We start from the raw sequence: 23,173 nt of genomic DNA, 5'->3' as shown, positions 1-23,173 counted from the left end.
TATGCCATGGGTGTGTATGTTAACAAGTTCATATTTGTTGCAAACAGACTATATCTGATTTCATCATGTATATTCAAAGCAACGCAATAAACAATACTATATGCATCGTCACCCCTTATTTTATGGTATATCGGTTCTTTCATATGTTTATTTTCTTTTTTGATTTACTTTTGTTGCTCCATATTTTAACATTACTATTATCACAATTTCCTTCAATAGAGTATCGTCCGTCGATTGCCATACTCCATTGGATTTCAAGATGGACTACCATACTGGGGTAACGATGATCATTGCGGAGACTTTTGGTCAAGTGAAAAGGTAAGTGAACAAACCTCTTGTCTAAGGTTTAGGCATAACAGTCCTAACATAATTTGTACTATCGATTTGCGAATATTGATTCCTATACTCTGGCAAACTGTTGAGCATTGGGTCTTATATGTGATGAATTTATGGGAAAAACAACTATGGTGCTACAACTCATTGGACTTTCACACTGGTGTACAATGTGACATTATGCATTTTGTAAGTTTCTATCTATAAGTGTGTCGTATCTTTTACGGTGGCCCAAATTTTACTTGATTATGCATTAACCACAAGTGGGATTTGTTAAAGATGTCTTGGGTGTCGACATTGGAGAGTGAAGGTTTCGCTCAACACATGATGCTCCTTTATAAAATAATGTCATCGATTATGGCGTATTTGTAATGAAATATATTGAAGCAATATACAATAGATGAGAACCTGATTTTGACGTTGTATTCTCTTTATTATCCTCTATTATTGGGGACTCAATTTATATATTGGTGTCATATTACATTTTTTGTTGCAGGATGATATACCTGGATTCCGCACAGAACTATGCGAAACATTGACGAAGTTTCTAATTGCGGAAGAGAAAAAAAACCAGTCGGCAAGAATACCTAGAGGGCAACGAACGACATGACCCCCCCAGGAGTAATAAGATGTACATCAACTTCTAACATATTTTATAGACTGTACAACCAATTTTTTATAAAAAATTTTGTAAGACTGTGTATACAAATTATATAAATATCTCTTTGTTGAAATAAATAAAATTTAAATTTACTAAACACGCCAATAAGTTGGATTGTTATATAGTAAAAGCAAATCGTTGTTATGTTCGCCCTCTGTAATTGAAAATCGCAAAAGCGATTAGCATTGTGTAAAGTGAAAATAAACTATTTTCTTTAACGTGACTTTCTATAAGTGTATAAATCTATTTTAATCAGTGTAGCACACAAATGTCACTAAACAAATCGTTGTAATGATCAGCCTTCGTAAATTAAAATCAAACAAACATTTATATAAGGTTGAAACGATTTGCACAAACAATGATAACCGATAATCATGATTTGCATAAACATTGACCGTGCACTTTTATCATGATTTGTACTCATGCATAGTGTGATTTTTATCCATTTGTGGCCGACATAGATGTCATTGTGTAAATCGTTATACCCTCGTAATTTACACAATGACGTTTGTCTTTTAGCCAATGAGCTTTGTCTAAGTGAATGATATGTACCATCGCAATTTATACAATAACGTATGAAGGCTACGTGCTATCGTGATTTGCTTTTACAGGCTATGTTTGTATCAACAATATTTCCTAATCACTTTTACTGGCGATTGGGGTTGAGGGTTTAAGGATTTTGGGTTTTACTTCAACGATACAAAATGAGTTAAATTCTTAAATACAAATTAATTTTGTTCGCAAATACAAACAAAGACATATCATTCTCGTCGTAACTTTGTAACTACAAATCCACATGATTTACAACCACATTCATATACAAAAAATTTTAGTATTTAGTTACAATATCTATGGGAGAACATTTTCATCAAACACATATCTATCTTTTAGAGACTCCCATTTTTATAGAAGAGATCATCAAAACATCTGTATCGTTCGTCGTCACATCCTTCTATGCTGTAAAGCGATTCTATATGCAGCTGAGGATACATCCTCTCCAAGAAAATGAGCTCATTAATAATGGCAGCCCAATGCACTATTTTCCTCAGACTGAGGCCAATTCTTAGAGACTCTAGCATTGGTGCACTATTGACAATAAGCTTCGCAACTTAAGCTCAAACACCGTCCTCTTGAAGGAGTTGATGGGCTATATGATAAATTGCTTTTACGTATTTGTCATGAAGTATATCGAAGATTAGGCTTGCGAACAATGGAGGGTCTGACAGTAGGAATAAATCAAATAGATGGACATCAGCATTACCCCACTGTCTATCATGCAAATAACCACCATAATCATCATCAAAGATTATACAAATCTTTCCTCATGGTGTGAAACAACTACGTTATCAACATCAAACCCCATCTATCAAGCACAAGTAGAAGGAACACAAAAGAACAAAGAAGAAAGAAAAATACAAGGAAGAAAAAGAAAGAGAAGAAGAAGAAGAAGAAGACGAAGGCTTAGGAGAAAGAAGAAGAAGAAGTTACGCTGCCACAGAAAAGAAAGAGGAAGAGAGGTTAAATAGATTGAGGTTTTAGACCTGGACAACGGGTCAGGTAGGGTTTTATATATAGATCTATATTAGGGTTTTACGCACGTGTACAAAAATCGACACAATGTTTAGACTTAGTAAAGTACAAATCGATTTAAGTAACAATTGCAAAACGTTATGAATAAATCACTGTATTACATATTGATATCATTCACATAGACAAACAAAGACATATCATTGTTGCAGTTAATTCATAAATACAATTAGACATCCCGTTAATTACCTACTGGTGATGATATCTGTTTTTTTGATGATGATGGTCATGTATTTTATCTAAGCCAAACCATTGTGGTCAGGTAAAAAAGAATAGGTTTTTTCATAAATTAATGCGGTTGTAAATCACATCGATTTGTAGTTTTAAAGTTACTGTGACAACGATATGTCTTTGTTAGTCTTTATGAATGAAATCAATTTATATTTATGAAGTTACCGCGACAATGATATGCCTTTGTTAGTTCTTGTGAATGAAATCAATTTGTATTTATAAAGTTACCTCGATTTGTATCGTTGAATTATTCTTGATTTGTTCTTTACTAAGTCTATACATAGTGTGGCTTTGTTTATTAATTTTCTTTTTGGCCATTTATTAATTAGTCATTTCGACCATTAGTCATGATGTATTGTAAATAGATATTAATATGTAAGAAACTACCGCGATAATGCTATATTTTTGTTTGTCTTTATAAATGATATCGATATATAATATCGTGATTTACTCATCGATTTGCAACTGTTACTAAAATATTATTTCTGTATAAAGCGTAAATCGACATCATGCTGTAAATCACTTCGAATTTGCCTGGATTTTTTTTGTTGTTGAATTTTACGTCATTTTGTAGACGAGACAATGATTTGTCTGTGCACTTTTATCGCGATTTGTACTCATGCACATTGTGATTTTCATCCAGTTATAACATTGGAAATTATGTCTGTAGGGTATTACTGCATGTTGAAAATTATACAAGTTAAATATTGATAAGTTGTACGTAATGCAATTTACATGGGAAGTAATATAATGTCTTACATACATGTTCATGCGAAGGGCTTGGTTGCTTTTGCTTAGAGGTTGGTTATTTCTTAGACCTTTTCTTGCCAACCAATTCTAGTGCACCATTTATCCTCTGACGACTGCGATCAGATGCATGTTTTCTTTTGATACCCTTCGCTTGGTGAATTTTTCCATCATAATCTATAACATTCACTCCTAACTTGTAAAAGATGATGTTTACGTTTCGACGTAACTTCTCATGAGTGTCAAGAGAAGCATGATTTTCACCTCCGTCGTTCACTCCCATTTTTTGGACTGGTCTTCATGATCTGCAACAGACTGATGGTGAATTAATTGCACGTTTTCAAGTAACTCCCTTAACGCTTTTCTCATGCATACATAGGCTTCTTCACTTTTTGATGCCAAATCTTCAACATGCATAAATGATCTACACAATTGTTGGTAACGGGAGGCTGTGTGGCACTTCTCATCAACACCAGATTGACTGACATTATCTGTATCCAACAGTTAAATCTTTGTTTGTCTCTTTCATCTTCGCATTAAATATGACTCAGGTATTTCTTGTATCTTCTCTTGATTAAGTGCCTTTAATGCATGATGACATAAAATAACTTTGAATTCATACTTTTTCCATGTAATTTAACTGTTATGTTATCAACATTGTATGTAACATGTGCTTCGTGCCTTTTCTGATGCTCTTTGCCCTCCCATACAATATGGTATTTGTGCATATTCTCAGTTTGCATGCATCCTTCTATGTTGCAATTCATGACCTGTATAACCTCCTTAATCCATTCAAATACAGTTAGTGTATACAGATCTGCAGGTCACATCAATATTTTCATGCCCAAAGTTACAGGGCGTGTATTGAAGCATTTCATATCTTATTCAAGCTCATTCTGTCTAAGTCTGTCTACAAATAATTCATGTTGTTCCATGAAGCGAAACATTGTTAAACATGAATACAGGGTTTTCTTCAGTGTGACATGCATAGATTCAACTCTTTGTGTGCTTATCATACCTGCACAAAAAGTATTGTCTTCCATATGCCAATGCCCACTTCTCTTTTCTGTATATAAATTTTGTAACCACATACAATCTTCAAGGTCGTACATCTGAATCATTTCCTCCCAATCAGATATAAAGGTGACCTCGTCTATGCTCTCAAGTACACACCTTATAAACTTTTTGTCAAATCCTGTCTTCTGATTAAATATGTATCTTATGTTCTTTGCTGCATTTTGAAAGATATGCCACAAACATAGGCGATGATGTGCATCTGGCCACACATGAGACACTGCAGCCGCAATTGCGTGATCACCATCTGTAAGTACAATTTCAGGTTGCTTCCCATTCATTGCCTGTGTAAATACTCTGAACAACCACTCAAAGTTTTTCTTGGTCTGGTCATACAAAAAAGCTCCGCCTAATATACAACTATGTGAGTGATGATTCACTCCGACAAACTGCGCAAATGACCACTGTTCAATATTAATCTTCACTGTTGTATAAAAAACAAGTACATCATTGAAGCATTCATAAAATACTTTTGAATTTGAATCTGCCCAAAACATATTCACAGCATATCCATCTTCATCCAATTGCATTGCACTAAAGAAACCAGGGTCAATGTTTGATTTCTTCTGTAAGTAATCAACCAAAGAACATATTTCTCCATTCTTTATGTTATCTGTCATCTTCCTTCTCAAGTGGTTTCTTAGATCCATATGTGTGAATGACACGTTCTCGCGACCATCATCTATGTGCGTGCACAAATTGTATGTCTTCCTTAGTGCAATGCCGATGCTATCAACTATTTTAGTAATTGCAGCATGTTCTTTAGTTACTTTACGATATGACCTTAACATAGGAGTCATAAATGAAGCAAATAAATCATGGTTATGATCACTGATTAAAGTACGAACTCTATATTTCCCATTCATAAGTCTTCTTAACACCATTTTCGCTGGACATCCACATTTTGATTCTGGATTGCTCATTGTTGGATTTCAACTTGACTTCTTTCAACCTTCCTTAGAACAAACATATGTCTTTCTCACCACGACACCCTGTGCATTTTTTGACCAATAATACCTTCTAACACTGAAGCCAAATTTTAAGGTATAATCATTGTAAAATTTATATGAACATCCTCATTATTAAACTGCATTCCTTCTAAGGGAACATAGTCAGGTGTACTATCATATACATTCCCAGTGCCTGCACCTTTATCAAGTGTACTATCACGATCGTCTACCTTATTATCAAATTGCATTTCTTCTACTGAAACATTCAAGTCAAGAGTGAATCCAATGTCTGCACCCTTCTTATCATGTGCATCATTAGTGCACATGTTCACTTTTTGAGGTTCATCATTAGTACAGATGTCCACTTCTCTATAACTTTCTAATGATTGAGATAAATCATCTTCATTACAACCAGATGATAAGTTCACCACTGTTATAAGTAAGATATCAATTTGCGTTAGCCAACACATACATTTACTATAATTTATTCAAGATGCATATAACAATGGATACCGATAAGGTTAAGCAAGTCAAAGAAACGATTGAATGGATCACAGTATAAAAGCAACAATGATTTGTTATTTGCTTATACTATGCATCGAGTTGTTATTTACCATGCTAATAAAATAAATGATTTGTCGTATATGTGTGTTGACAATAACGATTCACGTGACAACGATTTAATTATATCTACGACACTATGAAGCGATTTTAATAGAGATCACTAAATGAGCAGCGTTTTGAATACAAAAATCGCCACTGCAAGCGCATAAAAATGTATTTCCGCACACACACATTTTAAATTCTTTCTACAAATATCTTACAAATCGATACTAGAAAACATATAATATCTTATAAATCGATATACATATCGCATAATATATTACAAATCGACACAACAATTCAGCATAATAGCATACAAATCGACATTACAAAACACATAATATCTTACAAATCGATATGTATATCGCAAAATATATTATAAATCGATACAAAAATTCAACATAATAGCTTACAAATCGATATTAACAAACAAAACAATATCTCACAAATCGGTAGTATGTTATTGCAACGGCGATTTGCGATATATTGCATATATTGAGTGAATGGATGATACCGGATGGGGTAGAGGCCCTTCCTCACATCTGTAAACACGCATTCTTGTCAATAGGTCCCAACGTCTTACAAATATCGTTAAGTTTCCAACATTCGAAAGGACAAGATCCACCTGCAATAACAAAACAACGCTTTAATGGCACTCACGGAGACATATGTTCTTCAACAATAGCATGATGACATGAAAAGGTACTCACGATGCCTTAATGGCACTTGTGGGAATGTTTGTGCGCCATTGCTTTCTTCCATTCTGCTTAACGACAATGAAAAAGAAGAGAAGACTGTAAAAAGAGATGTCCGACAAATGCCCTATGATGCCCACCAATGATCGAACCAGTCGATCGCGAACCCGAGAATGTTTTGTAACACAAGGCAGGAATGAGAAGGCGACAATGTGTTGTAACACAAGTGAAAAACCAAGGCGGGAACCTGGACTTGAGACGACGACAAAGGCTGCTCTGGCGGCGACAAACCACGGTAAAGGTGCGTCATCAAAGGGAGCTCCTGTTACAGTAGATGGTGCAAAAGTTTACAGATTAGGGCGAAAACAGAATGTTTGGACTTTGAAGAGTTAACATCATCCTCGACTTTCTGAACGAAGGACATTTTTATCCTTTTCTCGAACCATCGTTTCTTTTTTTTTTGAATGAACAATATTTTTGTTATTTTCTTGAAGCATCGTTTCATGGCGAGAATAGCAGAAAAGGGTACTTAAGTCTTTGCAACCGCACCGGACTTCGATGCTAAGTGATATCAATACACACGGGAATACGAGCCCACATGCTCATATACATTGCGCTCAATCAGACCCCGAACACGCACTGTAGCAAACAATGCATCTTTGGGGGAGAACACACAATACCCTCCCATTGGTGAGGGATTGGTTGACCCATAGTCGCCGACACCCCCAAACAAATGAATATTATTTTGTTATCATTTTGTGGCCCCACACGTGTCACATGCAGACAGAAAGAGGACACAAGACACTTCATTTTTGTTGGAATTTCCATTGACAATGTTGCACAATAGGACACGACACCAGATATGAATTAAAAGTATCCACGTGAAATTGGGCCCCAACAACGCCAACCAGTGACCAAAACCATAATGGGTCTAGGAATGGCAGTGGAAAGGGTGCCCTGCCCTGCCTCGCCTCGTTTGGAACGAAGATGGAGGCGAGGATGGAGGTTAAAATCAAAACCCGTGTGAGGATGAAGGCGCGGATGGATTTACGCTTTTCCCTGCCATGCCTCATTCCCACCTTGATCCCCGCCTTGCCCTGCCCCCAATCATTTTAAGGATGATAATGGACCAAAGGAAAAATGGGCTCCGCCGTGCCTCGCCCCCATTTAGACCAAGGATGGAGGACATGAAACGAAGATGAAGTTACTAATTTTGAGACAGCCACTGCCATCCCTACAAAGGTCAAAGTTTGAACGACCCTCAACAAAGTTTACATTGCCAAGACAATGATTCTAAGTACTGCTGGCAGAGCGAGGGGAACTATGTCCATGATCCTAGGGGTAGTTTCTCCTTGTAAATATAAAAAAAAGCAAGACTCGTTTCACCATTTTGTTTTATTTTGTGGCCACTCTTCAAAGTTGTAAACTTTTTCATAGGAAATTTGATTCTCCATGCCAAGAAATTTAAAATGAAAAAACATAAAAAGTATGGATGAGAAAATTTTACCACCATTTTTCCATCGTTTTGGCCCGAGAAAATTTTTATGCATGATTGAGACAGCGTGAGAAGATTTTATTTTCTACACTTTGTTCAGAATTTTCTTGTGCTTTCCCCACTCCCAAACATTTCTAAAGATAAATGAAACAACTCAAGAAGCATGTCAATGGGTCGGGTTGAAGTCTAATATCCTACGGAACTGCTTCAAGGTTTTGGTATCCAAATCCAATTGTAAACCAGAACCGCTTCAGGCAAAAAGCCAAATGGATCCGATCCTACAAGTGCTTTCCGTGATTGTACCCTCATCCGTACCCTGCTCCGATTTTGACGTACCTGATTAAGTACAGCGTTAGCGATACCGATTCCAGATCCGAATTTAGAACCTCATGAAATGGCCAAAGTACCCCTGACCTGTTCACGTTTTTAGCAACCCTTTCCGCGCCTTCACCTGAGTTGGGGATTCGACGCCGCCGCTGATACCAGATACCTTCGCGGGTTTCCGGCGAATTCCTCTCTCTCGAAGAACGGGAATCGGATCTCCGGAGACCTTCTCCATCAACTACTTCCATCATCCATCGCCTGAGTTGGGGGGCCGGCAACGCAATACCCGCCGAGTTGTTTCCCGGCTACTCTCCCTTCTTCGGAAGCAGAAAAGGATCACCGGAGATCCCTCGGCTATTTCTTTGCCAGTGAATCGACTTCGGAATACCTGTAACCAGGGTGGTTTTCCGCTCTGTATGTATAGGTGTGACAAAATTCGGTCTTTTATTCCGGATTTGTTCTGCATCTCCCCCCCTGCCTGATTCAACTCTAATATGTACTACCTACTGTATCAGACAGAAAATTGGTGTTTTTAGATATTGATTATTGTGTTTCTGATCGTAGTTTGTGAGGGATTAGTTTCTGTTGATCTAATTTAGGCCATTCGTCGACTTATCTTGGAACAGTTTCCTTTGTTGTACTTTTTTGGAGGAGCAGAAGTGCGATTAGCGTTTGGAAATAGGAATTTGGAGGAGCTGTATCGAGTGGATTGTGTTTTGGGGGTCTGATTAATGGCGGTTTCTTCGTCGAGATTGGGGCTGAGTTTGGTCGAGTTCGAAAATTTGCGGAGTAATCGGAGGGTTAATTTGTTGGGGTTTAGTTCGTCGTCGGGATTTAAAAGGATACATAATGTAGAATTTTTGGTTTTGGGGCGGGAATGTAGCTCTAGGGTTAGGGTGCAGAGGTTTAAGATGAGTAGCGAGCTGAGCGCGCAGACCGAAGCAGTGGATGTGGTGGTTAATAGGGAAGTTGAGGGCCTTTCGGATGGAACTCTGGTGAAGGATGCGCCCGGATTGACTGAGAAGAGTTTCGCGCCGGAGATTGATAGCGGGCGTGGCGGGGGCTCTTTTGGCGGTGGTGGTGGAGATGGAAGCGGAGGAGGGGGTGGTGGGGATGATGAGAACGGTGAAGAGTTCGATAGGGATGATGAGGACGTTGAAGAGTTTGGACCGATTCTGAAGTTTGATGAGGTGATGAGGGAGATTGAGTCCCGGGGTGCGTCTCTTCCCGCTGATATGTTAGAGGCGGCGAAAACTGTCGGCATTCGTAAAATCATTCTCTCTAGATACTTGGATCTGCAGGTATCTGCGCGGCTCTGTTTGCCAATTGTTTTAGTTCTTAGTTTCTCTTTGTGAATGTTGTTAATGGTGATCATCTTCTTGAGTGTTTTATTGAATTTCGGTTTTCTTTTCGATAATTAGGGGGCAGTTTGGCCTCTTGGTGCAGCAATTCAATCTTGCGGGATGCTTCGAAACAGAATGCTCGCTGACCCTGCTTTCCTTTTCAAAGTGTCAACAGAGGTGGGCTTTTCATCTTATTTTCTGGAGTTAGATTGTGTTCATAGCTCATGTAGTATCACTTCAGCAATTATATATTGTTGGGTGTGTAAATTAAGATTTGAATGATTGTTCTTCTAACAGATAATTATAGACTCTTCTTGTGCAACATTTGCCGAAGTTCAGAAGAGGGGGAAGGACTTCTGGCAAGAATTTGAGCTTTATGTTGCTGATCTTCTAGTTGGTATTGTGGTTGACATTGCTCTTGTTGGAATGTTGGCACCATATGTTCGCTTTGGACGACCTTCTGTGGCTAAAGGGTTCCTTGGAAGAATACAGCGTACTTGTGGAGCTCTACCTAGCAGGTTTGTACTCCATGCTTGGTGCTTATTGTCATGAAGTGGACTGGTTTTGTGGCTTTATGTTGCCTGAGCTTTGCATAAATTTTTTGATAAAATTTCCTATACATAATCTGCATGAGTTGGTGGATGGTAAGCAACTCAGGTATTTGGGTTTTGGATTGTTTCCCTTCTCAGGTTACCTGCTGTGAACTGACTAGTATGCTTTTACTTTCCTATTTTGAATTGCAAGAGAGGCCAAGTCTCAGCAATGTAGAGCATATGGATGGCTATTTTAATGACATTAACTGGATAGATGAGATCCTGTTCTTCTTTAGTATGGGACTATTGGTCTAGTAAGGGGTTTGATATGTGGTGATGGTATCTATCTAATAGCTCTGCAGGTGATGTCTGGTATATAATCTTTAAATTCATGACGCTGATACTCCTTCTAACTGCTTTCATATTGTAAATTTACTAAAGCATGCATACACTAACCAGATAAATGGAAAATATCTCCGGCACATTCTCTATGACACGTTGAAACAATCACTGTTCAAATTATAACCACTTTGAGGATGAATATTTCCATATGGGTCTTGAACTAGGATATGATGCAACAATTTGTGCAATGTAGAATATGATAGCATAAACCATATGACATTTTTTTAATGTTTTATTGGGGATAACATCTACATGCTTATCTACTTGTGTAGTTGTCAATTGTAAGCAGTTGTGTGGCAATATGACATTTAAGAATGATAAGTTTACTGTTATTTTGAATTTATTGACGGGAATGCCTCTATCATAGATGAAATTGATATACCTGTTTACCTATATTAACTCTACGCATGAAGATAAAGAAAAGATAGAAACTATCCAGTGACTGTGTCTAAAATTACTGAAACTTAATACCGCAACTATGTTGTACTTTCTATAATCAATTAGTAATGATTGAATTCCTTCAAGGGTTCTGCATGAGAAACCAATATGAAGATAACATGAGTGTTGAATCAAAATTATAAGCCAGAGATCTTTTTACTTTCGTGTGGGTCATGATGACTAGTGCTCCTAGGACCATAAAACAATTCTGTGGAGAAAGAGAAAGGAGGATTTTTTTTCTCTAGACAGTTTTTTTTTTGGGTAGGTGACAAAGAGGGAGGGTTTGTTACAATGTAGCTTAAAGTTGCTTTTCTGCCCAATTTTATAATGTTAGAGCGCACATTGTGTTCAAAACAAAAAGACTTGTTGAACATTGTGATAATGCAGAGGGCTTTGAGGAATCGTATGGTTTGTTCCATATGATTTCTTTCTAAGTGCTCTAGACTTGTTAATCATGTTTGACTTCTTACCTTAATTACCAAATTTTGATTTATGTTGTGGCCTCTGCCTCCTCTTGATTAAATGAATTATATGAGCAGGAAACTTTAATTATTTTTTAGTTCTCTTACTCGTTATTTTGGTACGGCATTCTTAGGATATTACGTCTGTTCTTCTGTCAAAGTATACTATTTGCATTTTTTTTTCTTTGTGTTTTCAGATTCACCTTGACATGGACTTGTAAGCTTATCATTTTTAACATATTTCTTCTTGATTTTTTTTCTTTAGTGTTTTTGAGGCTGAGAGACCTGGGTGCAGATTTTCTATCCAACAACGGATTGGCACATACTTCTACAAGGTATTATTCAGTTCGGTTCTTTCTTCTGATATTTCTTTATGTTCTATGGGACATCTGCTAGGTAAGTTTTGTACTTGTATCAGTGAGATCACTTTTCATCCATGTCACATGGATATGGCTGTAGATAGGGGGATACAACCATTTTTATGGAGTTTTCCATTACAAGTACCATAGAAGGGGATACGGTATGAGAGTAAAAATGGAGTATCCATGTGATGTAGGTTTTTATCTTCCATCATCATGTCTCTTTTTTATTCTTTTCATATTTCTGTGTATCATGCTGTAAAATATCCATTTATCTGGGTATTCATGAGCATTGCTTAAATGTTGGTATTACACTATATTTTGACCAGTTTCAGAGCTTATATGATTGCTTTGGAAGTAATATTCTGTTCATACTCATTTGAACCAGGGTGTTATGTACGGATCAGTTGGATTTGTATGTGGCCTTATCGGCCAAGGAATTGCGAATTTGATTATGACTGCCAAACGGTATGGATCTGTTCTTATGTCTGTTTATGACCTCAAATCTGTCCTTTGTCTGATTATGCTATCAAAGTGTACTGTTTCTATTGATCATGTTGCTATTTAGTGGGCATCTTCGCTTCTGCCTATTTTCCTTGGAATAGCTGTTTAAAATTTATAAACTTTTGTACTAGGTTTCTGTGGATATTATTTTATTCAGTTGGGCTCTTGGATTTCATGAAATATTATAGGATATCACATAAAGAAGCAAATAATTAAGAAATCCAAAAGGAAGGTGAAATGCTATCCTGGCTATTCATATAACCTCTATGGAATTAACAGAAGCCTACTGACTGAATTTTGTATATAAGGGTGTCAAGGTGTTTAACTGGCATTAGCTGTAACTTCTTTTCTCCATCACATGAGAATGAAATTCCAGTGACTTGTTTCTTTAGTTTTTAAATTTTTATTCATATGGTCCACTTGATGGTAGATATTTTGATCATCACATTGGTCTTGGTGATCTCTTATATGGGACAAAACAACCTCCATAGTGAGACCTTTATGACCCAAAGGTTAACATGTGGATGAGCTCCTCTTATCTGTTAAAATTGTAATCTCATAGCTAATCTCATATGTAATATATCACTATCATATGTAATCTTATCTTTTTAGTTTAGTTTCATAGTTTAGTTAGTTTTTCTTTTTTATTTTTGGACATGTAATAGTCTTTATGCTTTTGACTAAGTCAAAAAGCATAAAGCACTTATTTTTATTTTTTGGACATGTTATAAAGCCTATTGACCAAGTCAAAAAGCATAAAGCACTAAGAGAGTCCTTGGACTCCCAACGGTAGACCCGTTGGGAGCCCAATGACTCCCTCTCCCTCTTCTTTATTAGTTCTATAAATATGGGGCCTAATCCCATTGTAATGTATTCCTTTTTGGTTGTGGGTCATATCCCACTTGAATGAAATTATATTTTTCATTTTGGATTTGTATTCTCTCTTGGGTAATGTTTGTATATGAACCTTACTGGTTCTTGTGAGTGAGCTTTGCTTATGAACCTTTATGATTCGTGTGAAAGATCTTTTATGAGAATCATTTGAGGATTTGGATTATGGGTTGCATCTTCCTACATGGTATCAGAGCTGTTGGTTGAAGTGATCAAGCTAAGTTCTTTTAGTGCATCGGGAAGCATGCCATTCAAGTTTTTGAAAGGAAGTAAAGTTCCTTTGAAGTTATGATTGTGTGAAAGCTTGAAAGCTTGGAGGAATACTTGTACTCACCGTTTGTGATAGAGTATCTTCTTCTTTGTCTCCTATTTGCATTTGCCCTCTTTCTTCTCCTCTTTATCTCTTCTTTCCCAAAATTGTAAAATGGATGACAATGATAATGTCACTATTAAGCCCATCAAACTCAACGATTCCAATTATGTCACATGGGCTTCAATCATGAAGCATCTTATATGAAAAAAAAGATTATGGGGATTAGTAGATGGAACCGAGTTGAAACCTACTCTAATCCTTACAAAAGATGAAGGAGAGAGAAATACCTTTCACGGAGGTAGAAAGAATTAAAGCCATCTCCACTTACAAAAAAAAAGTAGAAGGAATAGAGAATGGGACATGTCAAAATCATGTCTTGGCTCATAACAAGTGTTGACATAAAGAAATGCTCAAGCCTTGCAAAGTTTGAGCATGCAAATGATGCATGAGATTACCTTAAGAGAATGTATTATCTTAAAGATATTGCACATGTGTGCAATCTACAAATCAAAGTTAGAAATATGGTTCAAGGAGACAAGAGTATTAGAGAATACTGCAATGGCTTGTCGGAATTATGGGAAGAGTTAGCTCTTCTTGAACCAAAGTGGCATTGCCCATAAGATATATTACTCCGCCAAAACCAAATAAATGCAAAATATTTTTTTTCAATTTATTAGTGGATTAAAATCGAAGTTTCAATCCACCAAAACCATTCTTCTCTATCGTGGAAATGTGCATTCAATAGAAGACACAATAGAAGAACTAAGTATGGAAGAAAATAGACTCAAGAGTAGAATCATCAAGTGTGATGAGGACTCTGTTTTAGCCGTATCAAAACCAAAAAATTATGTTAGAACTTACAAACCCCCTAACTATGGAAGGAGAAATGATGAAAGACAAGGGAATGATTTTGAGAAAAGAAAAATCATTTGTTATTATTGTCGAGAACCAGGACATGTGAAAACTCACCGTCCAAAATTGAAGAGACCTTATGAGAAAAAGGTTGCCTCAGTAGGACCTACACAAGAGTCAAATGAATCTTTCATTGGAAGTATGTCCTTAACACAATTGGTGGAAGCGCTTCAACCTCTACTCAAGGGAGCATCTTCATCTACTGGAGCTGCAGTCTCTTCAGTTAGCACTTCCGATCTAGGTAAATCTCTATGGCTTCTTGACTTAGGTGCTTCTTTTCATATGACCCCAAATATTAATATGTTATTCGAATGTCATAACTCAAATGGGTCAAATGTTTTTACTGATGGAACATCATTAGAAATCAAAGGGATCGAAAATTTTGAAAATATTTATCAAAACTCAAAAAGATTTTATATCCCACAAATTAGGTATATTCTCAAATTAAACCTCAATCTCTTGTCTGTTTTTCAATTATTTGACCATGGATATAACATTTTCTTCTCCTCTCATGGTTGTTGAGTGAAGGATCACCAGTCAAGGAAGCTGATTGGGGAAGGCCATAGAGAAGAAGGCCTATACAACATGGATTTTTTTTGAAAATTTCCAAGAATACTTTATGTTGTAATGCTAAAAAATTGGACTTAGATCTATGGCAGAGAAGACTTGGTCATCCTAGCATATCCAAGATTCATTTTTTTTCAAATATGGAAAATTTTTGTAATTCTGAGACATTCAAATGTGAAAAATGTATTCTTGGAAAAATGAAGAGATTACCTTTTCAAGAAAGAAATTTTGTCTCTTCTCGACCTCTTGAGTTAGTACATTCGGATGTGTGGGGTCCTGCACCTGTCATATTAGAAGGATGTTTTTCGTATTATATCATTTTCGTAGATGACTTTACAAGGCATACTTGAATTTATTTTCTCAAACATAAATCCGAAGTATTTTTTTATTTTCAAATATTTCATAACCTGGTCAAGAACCAATTTAAAAATGATATTTCAATTTTTCGCACTGATTCAGGGGGAGAGTATATATTAAAAGAATTTAACGACTATTTAAGTTTACATGACATTACACATCAAAGATCATACCCATATACTCCACAGCAAAATGGTTTAGCAGAAAGAAAACATAGGCATATTATAGAAATAACAAGAACTCTACTCATTACCCATCAAGTACCAATTTCTTTTGGGCCGAAGCTACTCTAACTGCAGTATATCTCATTAATATAATGCCATTATCTTTGTTAAACAATATATCACCTATGAAAAAACTTTTCAAACAAATTTATTTTTTCTAACAAAAATGACAAACTTTTCCCTCGTGATATTCTATGTGCGTTTCTTGGTTATGCAAACCATTAAAAAGGTTATAGATGCCTTGATCTAAAAAATAGAAAGTTATATGTATCACGAAATGTATCATTCTTAGAAAATGAGAGTTCCTTTGAAATTAAGAATCCTAGAGAAATAGATGAATACTCTTTCTTATTGGAGTTAGTTCCAAAGATTAATGAAGGTGAGGTTGATCAAGAAGATCAAAATGATATTATAGGCACCAAACCATTTCTTAATAACCCATACTATATTCAATACTTCAGACGAGGTAATCTAGAGCAACCTTGTGTTTTAGAAAAATATTCTAAAGCACAGGATCAAATAGAAACAAGAAAATCTTCCAGAGTGTCAAAAGTGCCTGAAAAATTTGTATCCTATGAGTCTTTTTCACCAAAACATCAAACATATATTGCCTTATTACATTCCTATATAGAATCTTCTAATTATGATACAACAAAAGAACAATCAGAATGGGTCCAAGCCATGACAGCAGAGTTAAATGCCTTAGAAAAAGTAAATACGTGGATTGTTCAAGATATTTCATTAGGAAAAAAGCTCATAAGATGTCGATGGATATACAAAGTTAAAACCAAGAGTGATTGCACTCTTGAAAGGTTTAAAGCCTGACTAGTTGCCAAAGACTATCCTCAAGAATATGAAATAGATTATGAAGAGACTTTTGCACCAGTCGCTAAAATGACTATCGTAAGAACCTTAATAACTCTTGCCTCGATAAAGAAATGACACATTTTTCAAATTGATGTAAAAAATGCATTTCTCAATGGAAGCGTAGCTGAAGAAGTATATATGCGTAGCTGAAGAAGTGTATATGAAATCACCACCTGGTATTAAGATTCCTCAAGGAAAAGCCTCTCGTTTACATAAAGCTTTGTATGGTCTTAAGCAAGCCCCAAAGACTTAGTATGATAAATTCAGTCAAGTTATACTTGATTTTGGTTTTCAATTTTGTCTTACTAACATAACTTTGTTTATTAAGAAATCTAATGCAGGTATTATTATTATTCTTCTCTATGTGGACGACATGATCATCACTGAAAGTGATAAACATAGAGTTGACAACATCAAAAAATTTCTCAAAAACAACTTTAAAATGAGTGATTTAGGATTCTTAAAATTTTTTCTTGGTATCGAAGTGGCTTATTCTCCTAAAGGTTATTTACTAACTTAATCAAAATTTGCTCTTGATATTGTTGACAGGTCAGAAATCACAGATGAAAAACACGTTGACACTCCTGAAGTTGTGAATATTAAAATGAAGATTGACGATGGAGAACCGTTTGAGAACCCAATACATTATAAACAACTTGTTGGGGCGTTATCTTACCTTTTCATCACAAGACCCGACATTGCACATGCTGTCCACACAACAAGTCAATTTCAACATGCTCCTACCACTGTTCATATAGGAGTTGTGTTATACATTATTAGATATCTTAAAACTTTTATCTTTCGAGGATTTTTCTTGTCTGCTTCTTCCTCATTAGAATTAACTGCTTATACTGATGTAGATTGGGGAGGATTTCAATGATCGACACTCAACTACTGAACTTTATGTGTTTTGAGGAGAATCATTGATTTCTTGGAGGTGCAACAAGCAACAAAAGGTCTCTCTTTCGTCAACTGAAGCCAAGTACAGAGCCATGGCTACAACCACTTACTTTAAGATATGGGTGTTATGAGTATGAGAAATCACAACTATGCTGCGACAATAAAAGTTTTATTTACATTGCTAGCAACCGGACATTTCATGAAAGGACTAAGCATATTGAGATGGATTGTCACTACGTACGAGAGGAATTTCTACACGGCGCCATTGATCTTTCATATGTCTCATCAGAATATCAGCTGACAGATTTCTTTACTAAGCTTCTTGCTGCTCTCCGGTTTCATTTTCTCTTAAACAAACTTTTGGTTGTTCAACTTTAAGTTTGAGGGGGAGTGTTAAAATTGTAATCTCATAGCTAATCTCATACGTAATATATCACTATCATATGTAATCTTATCTTTTTAGTTTAGTTTCATAATTTAGTTAGTTTTTCTTTTTTATTTTTGAACATGTAATAGTCTTTATGCCTTTTGACTAAGTAAAAAAGCATAAAGCACTTATTTTTATTTTTTGAACATGTAATAGGCTTTATGCCTTTTGACCAAGTCAAAAAGCATAAAGCACTGAGAGTCGTTGGACTCCCCACGGCTCTAAATAGAGCGACTCTCTCTCCCTCTTCTTTATTAGTTCTATAAATATGGGGCCTAACCCTATTGTAATGTATTCCTTTTTGGTTGTGGGTCATATCCCACTTGAATGAAATTATATTTTGCATTTTGGATTTGTATTCTCTCGTGGGTAATGTTTGTATATGAACCTTATTGGTTCTTGTGAGTGAGCTTTGCTTATGAACCATTATGGTTCGTGTGGAAGATCTTTTATGAGAATCATTTGAGGATTCGGATTGTACATTGCATCTTCTTACATTATCCACCTCCCTCAATGATTTGAATGCATTATTCAGGTAGAAGGTTACAAAATACTAAGTTTGGCTTATCAAAGGATTTTATGCTGCATATTGTTCTGTCACCTATGATTCACATTAGCATCCAAGCTTGTTAAAGCACTGGACATATGTGTTCATGTATCTAGGATAAGTGGAGCATCATTGACCCGCTGAATGGGTGGAATGTTTGCAGAAATATCCAGGACATCAATTTTTTTTCAACCATCTGGATCAAGCTGTCTACTAGGGATATGAAGATACCAAAAAACCTTCATTGAATAGTCAAAATGTAAAATTGCAAGCAACTAGCAAAACCATAATGAAAGCTGTCATTAGAAGAATGGTATGACTACTGAAGCTCAAGATTTTCAATAAAGGCCAAAAGAAAGGAAAAGAAAGAATAGAGGACAAAAGGTGAAAACAACATGATATTTTTGTGTGTGTTGCATGCATGCAGAACATGCATGTACATTGACAGTCAGGTAACCCCATCCCCCTTTTTATTATAAAAGGGAAGAAAGTGCAGTAAATATAAATTTAATTTTAAAAATAAATAAATAAATAAATAACAAAAGAAAGGAAAAGAAAGAATAGAGGACAAAAGGTGAAAACAACATGATATTTTTGTGTGTGTGTGTGCATGCATGCATGCAGAACATGCATGTACATTGACAGTCAGGTAACCCCATCCCCCTTTTTATTATAAAAGGGAAGAAAGTGCAGTAAATATAAATTTAATTTTAAAAATAAATAAATAAATAAATAAATAAATATATATATATTCCTTGTATCCACATCTTTTGGAATTACCGTATCTTACCCTCCATACCCGTACCCGTACCCATGTGACATAGGGTCCAGCATGTAAAGTTCAAACTCTGTTTTTTGGACTAATCATCTGAATGATGATTCTTGAAAGTTAATAGTGTAGGATACAAGTTAATGCATCCTTAATTATGGTATTTTATTTTTATTATATTTGGTAGTAAAGTTGAGTTCAATGAGTTATATTTGAAAATTTTCCATGGAATTATTCCAGAATCATATCATGCAAAAATCTGTTGGTGTCCTATGGTTAGTCGGGGAATATAATAAGGCGTCACTTTATGTAACATTTATGAGAAATTCCTGTTCATGCCGCTATTAAACATACTCTTTTTTGGGAGTCCTGCTGTTCTTCTGGTGCTCAAGAGCTTAACAGTATTATTTCCTACTTTCAGACAAATTAAATCATCAGACCATGACGTACCTGTACCACCTCTTGTGAAAAGTGCAGCTCTCTGGGGTATGTGTGCTCCCTTATGGTTCTGTAATATCATTATCTATCTTGTTATCTTGTGTCAACATAGTGCTTACTGACTAATATAATGTCTTTGCATTGCTATGTTATGTATGCTTGTCATGTCTCTTGTTACACTAGGACATGCTTTGCCTTTTAATGGCACGGAACTATTGAGTAGAAATCGACTTCTTTCTCTTCTTTTTGTTTTTTAGTAGATCCGACCCTATGGATGCGATCTACAGGGCTTATGTAGTAGAAAATGAGTTTTTAAGTCACATGATTGTGACATATATGTTTCTTGAAGGCTTCAAAAATCAACTGACAACAATGTACCAAAATTTTATGTCTCAAAAAGTCATATTTTTTACATCGAAAAACCACGATCCAAGGTTTGATTCTTAGAAAACAGACCATGCTGAATACATCTCTGTGGTCAGATTGAGATGAAACAGTTTAAAACTATGATTTCTAACTCAATAGATGGTTCCGTACCTTCATTAGTACCAATTATAAGCCCCAATTTTTTGATTTAAGATGTTGATGGCTAACTTGGCAACTTGCAGGTGTCTTCCTTGCAGTCTCCTCAAATACTCGCTACCAGATCATCAATGGCCTAGAGCGTGTAGTCGAAGCATCGCCTCTGGCTCGGCAGTTTCCTCCTGCCGCATTGTCTTTTACTGTTGGCGTTCGATTTGCCAACAATGTATATGGTGGAATGCAATTTGTTGATTGGGCTCGATGGAGTGGTTGTCAGTAGGGTGTCAATGGGTCGGGTTTGGTTTGGACCCAGCTGAAACCAGACCCAGACCTGATTTGAGATGCTGATACAGGGTCCAGTTTTGGGTCCAATTAGATCCACCATAAGAGAAACAATACCTGGATTTTATAAGGATTACATGAACCATACCCGGTAAATTTATATTTTTTATCCTTTTTACATTGAAAAGTTGCGGATCTTAATCAGAACTTGGTCGGGCATGGGTCTGGTATGAAAGTTCTCAAACCATACCCAGCTCCGTATATAAATTGGACCTTTTGGGTCCGACCTGGATTCTATTCGAGCCTTATTTATTTATCACCAAACCCTGACCCTATATGGTTTGGTATGTACGGTTTGGGTCTGGGTCAAACCTAACCCATTGACACTCCTAGATGTCAGTGATAAAACTGTACGTTCACTCAGTGTTCTTATTTTTTTTTCTTTTTTTTTCTGTTTTTTTTTTTAAAATTTTTATCAATTGACTCGATTGGTGGCAACGATCCAGATTCATCACTTAATTCTTCCCTCAGAGAGAATTCAATGTCTTTGTTAAGAGAGAACTTTGTGCATTGTTCCCTTTGACCTGAGAAATATGTTTTGCAAATTGTACTGGGAGGGAGCATTCTTTTAGGAGGCGTTTGAATGCACGGGATGCAGTGTCCTGTGTGATGCCCTTTGCGTGGGGCTTGTGGGTCCACGCAAACACGGACACTGTCTCCTTCTGCTCTTTGGGATGCGTTTTGCTGTTCCAGAGTCTTCCAGTTCCCCTGGAACAGGGGCTGACAGGACAAGACACCTTTGAAAAAAATGTATCCTAGGGTGTCCATTGAGAGCTGTCCACAGACAGGACAGGACATGGTGTCCTTGTCCTCCCCTATCGGCAAATCAAACACCCCCTTAAGTATTGGTTGAGAAGACCACAAGGGCTCTGCTCGTCTGGTTGGGTGACCAATCTAAGGGGATGTCACAACTACCAAACCCAAGGGTTCATGTCCCTTGCCATGAAGCTGAAGTTAGGTGTACGTGTAGTCCTTGGTCAGTGAGGAGGCCTTTGGGGGTTTTGCACTAATGAGTTCGTGAGATGGTTTTCTGCTGTTGCCAAAAAGAAAAAGAAAAAGAAAAAGAAAAAGAAAGGTATTGGTTAGGCAATAGTACTTTTTCTTCATTCGGTAAGGAATGAGGCCAAGATGGCTCATACCTAGTTTTCGGTTCTATGGAAATCGGCTTTGGGTTTCATTACATGTTATTAAGCCTTGTCACAGAGGTTATCTGTATATGTGAGATCAAGTCCAATTCAAGCTTCTGGTTTTTGCTATATCCTGTTAGATAAAGTTTGGTTATATCTGCTACAGAAATGAATTTGAGAGAAAGAGAGATGAAATTATAGTTGGAGATGGTCAGAACACAAGCCGGGCCAGGCCATGCTTGATTTACCGCACGAGCTGGGCTCGAGCTTGAGCTTGAGCTGAGCCTAAGCACGTAGAATGCTCGATCTGAGCCTGAGTAGCCCAAAACTTTGCCGAGCTGAACTTGTGCAGCTCAACCTTCGCTGGTGTGCATCAATTATACTTATGATGTGTCCCTATGTTAGATGTGTGGATAATGGATTCATGGTTACAACTTACAGGAAGTTTTTTTGTTACATGAGAAAGCATTCTTCCTTGGAAGCAAAAAATTCCTTGCTTGCCATAACGAAGGGAAGCTATAGGAAACCCACTTCTCTTTAGTGGGAAGTCTGCTTCTTCCCTCGCTTCTCAAATAGATTCTTCCTCACTTGTTTAACATTTCCCTCTTGCTTCTTGACACTTCCCATTTACTTTGTTATACTAAAAATTCATATTTTTTATATAACAAGCTTGCTTGTTGATTCTTAGGGATGTCAATGGGTCGGATGTGGGAATTTAAGTCAGGGTCGGAACAAATGCATCCAAATTTGATTTTACAAAACTGAATCGGACCCGCTGACGTCCCTATTGATAACATATAGCTTTCTTTTTGTTTTTTAGATAGACATGAATGGAGAAATACGACCCACAAAGTTGACTCCATTTAATTGGGATAAGGCCTCGATGATAATTCATGCGATGTGACTAGAGTTTTATGATAATTTGCCACCGACATTATTGTTTTTTTTTTCTTTGTTTAAACTTGCAATTGACATTGATAGGGTTAAAACCCCAATAATGGAGTTGAAATTTTAATTTCTCCCCGTTTAATAGGTTTTCTCTCAAGCACGAAAAGAGCTCCAAGCTATTATGACAAATCAAAATAAAACGATGAAATAATTTTATATTATTTCACTATGATCTTGATATTTTCATAATTTTAATTTTATTATTTTTAAGGTTAAAATTTATTTTAGAATGTTCCTGTAAATTTGCTAATATAGTAGTTTACTTCAAAAAATGGGACCAAT

The 23,173-nt window shown here is 36.4% G+C and overlaps 1 protein-coding gene across 2 annotated transcripts; it reads left to right on the top strand.

Annotated features, from left to right (window-relative positions):
- The first annotated feature begins 8,829 nt into the window (after nucleotides 1-8,829).
- Nucleotides 8,830-20,943, top strand: LOC149839904 (protein RETICULATA, chloroplastic-like). Of its 2 annotated transcripts, XM_090002886.1 has the most exons (8): nucleotides 8,997-9,124; nucleotides 9,327-10,001; nucleotides 10,122-10,220; nucleotides 10,341-10,561; nucleotides 12,143-12,212; nucleotides 12,625-12,704; nucleotides 19,936-20,000; nucleotides 20,561-20,943. In XM_090002886.1, the coding sequence occupies exons 2-8, from the start codon at nucleotides 9,432-9,434 to the stop codon at nucleotides 20,752-20,754; spliced, it is 1,299 nt and encodes a 432-aa protein (XP_089859012.1). In that variant the 5' UTR covers nucleotides 8,997-9,124; nucleotides 9,327-9,431; the 3' UTR covers nucleotides 20,755-20,943. The 2 variants fall into 2 exon arrangements, with proteins under 2 accessions (XP_089859010.1, XP_089859012.1); XM_090002884.1 differs by having other exon boundaries at nucleotides 8,830-10,001.
- Nucleotides 20,944-23,173: the final 2,230 nt, after the last annotated feature.

This window comes from Nuphar pumila, chromosome 4 (genome assembly GCF_984573655.1).
Source record: "Nuphar pumila chromosome 4, dmNupPumi1.hap1.1, whole genome shotgun sequence".
NCBI lineage: Eukaryota > Viridiplantae > Streptophyta > Magnoliopsida > Nymphaeales > Nymphaeaceae > Nuphar > Nuphar pumila.
Note: the sequence above shows the minus strand (reverse complement) of the source record. Positions and strands in the feature narration are given on the sequence as shown.

Bases quoted from the DNA above. Each gene is read 5' to 3' on its own strand.
- LOC149839904 (XM_090002884.1), top strand. From the start codon at position 9,432: ATGGCGGTTTCTTCGTCGAGATTGGGGCTGAGTTTGGTCGAGTTCGAA. The intron at 12,705-19,935 runs GTATGGATCTGT...TCCTACTTTCAG, and splicing joins TTGATTATGACTGCCAAACG to ACAAATTAAATCATCAGACC. The intron at 20,001-20,560 runs GTATGTGTGCTC...GGCAACTTGCAG, and splicing joins GAAAAGTGCAGCTCTCTGGG to GTGTCTTCCTTGCAGTCTCC.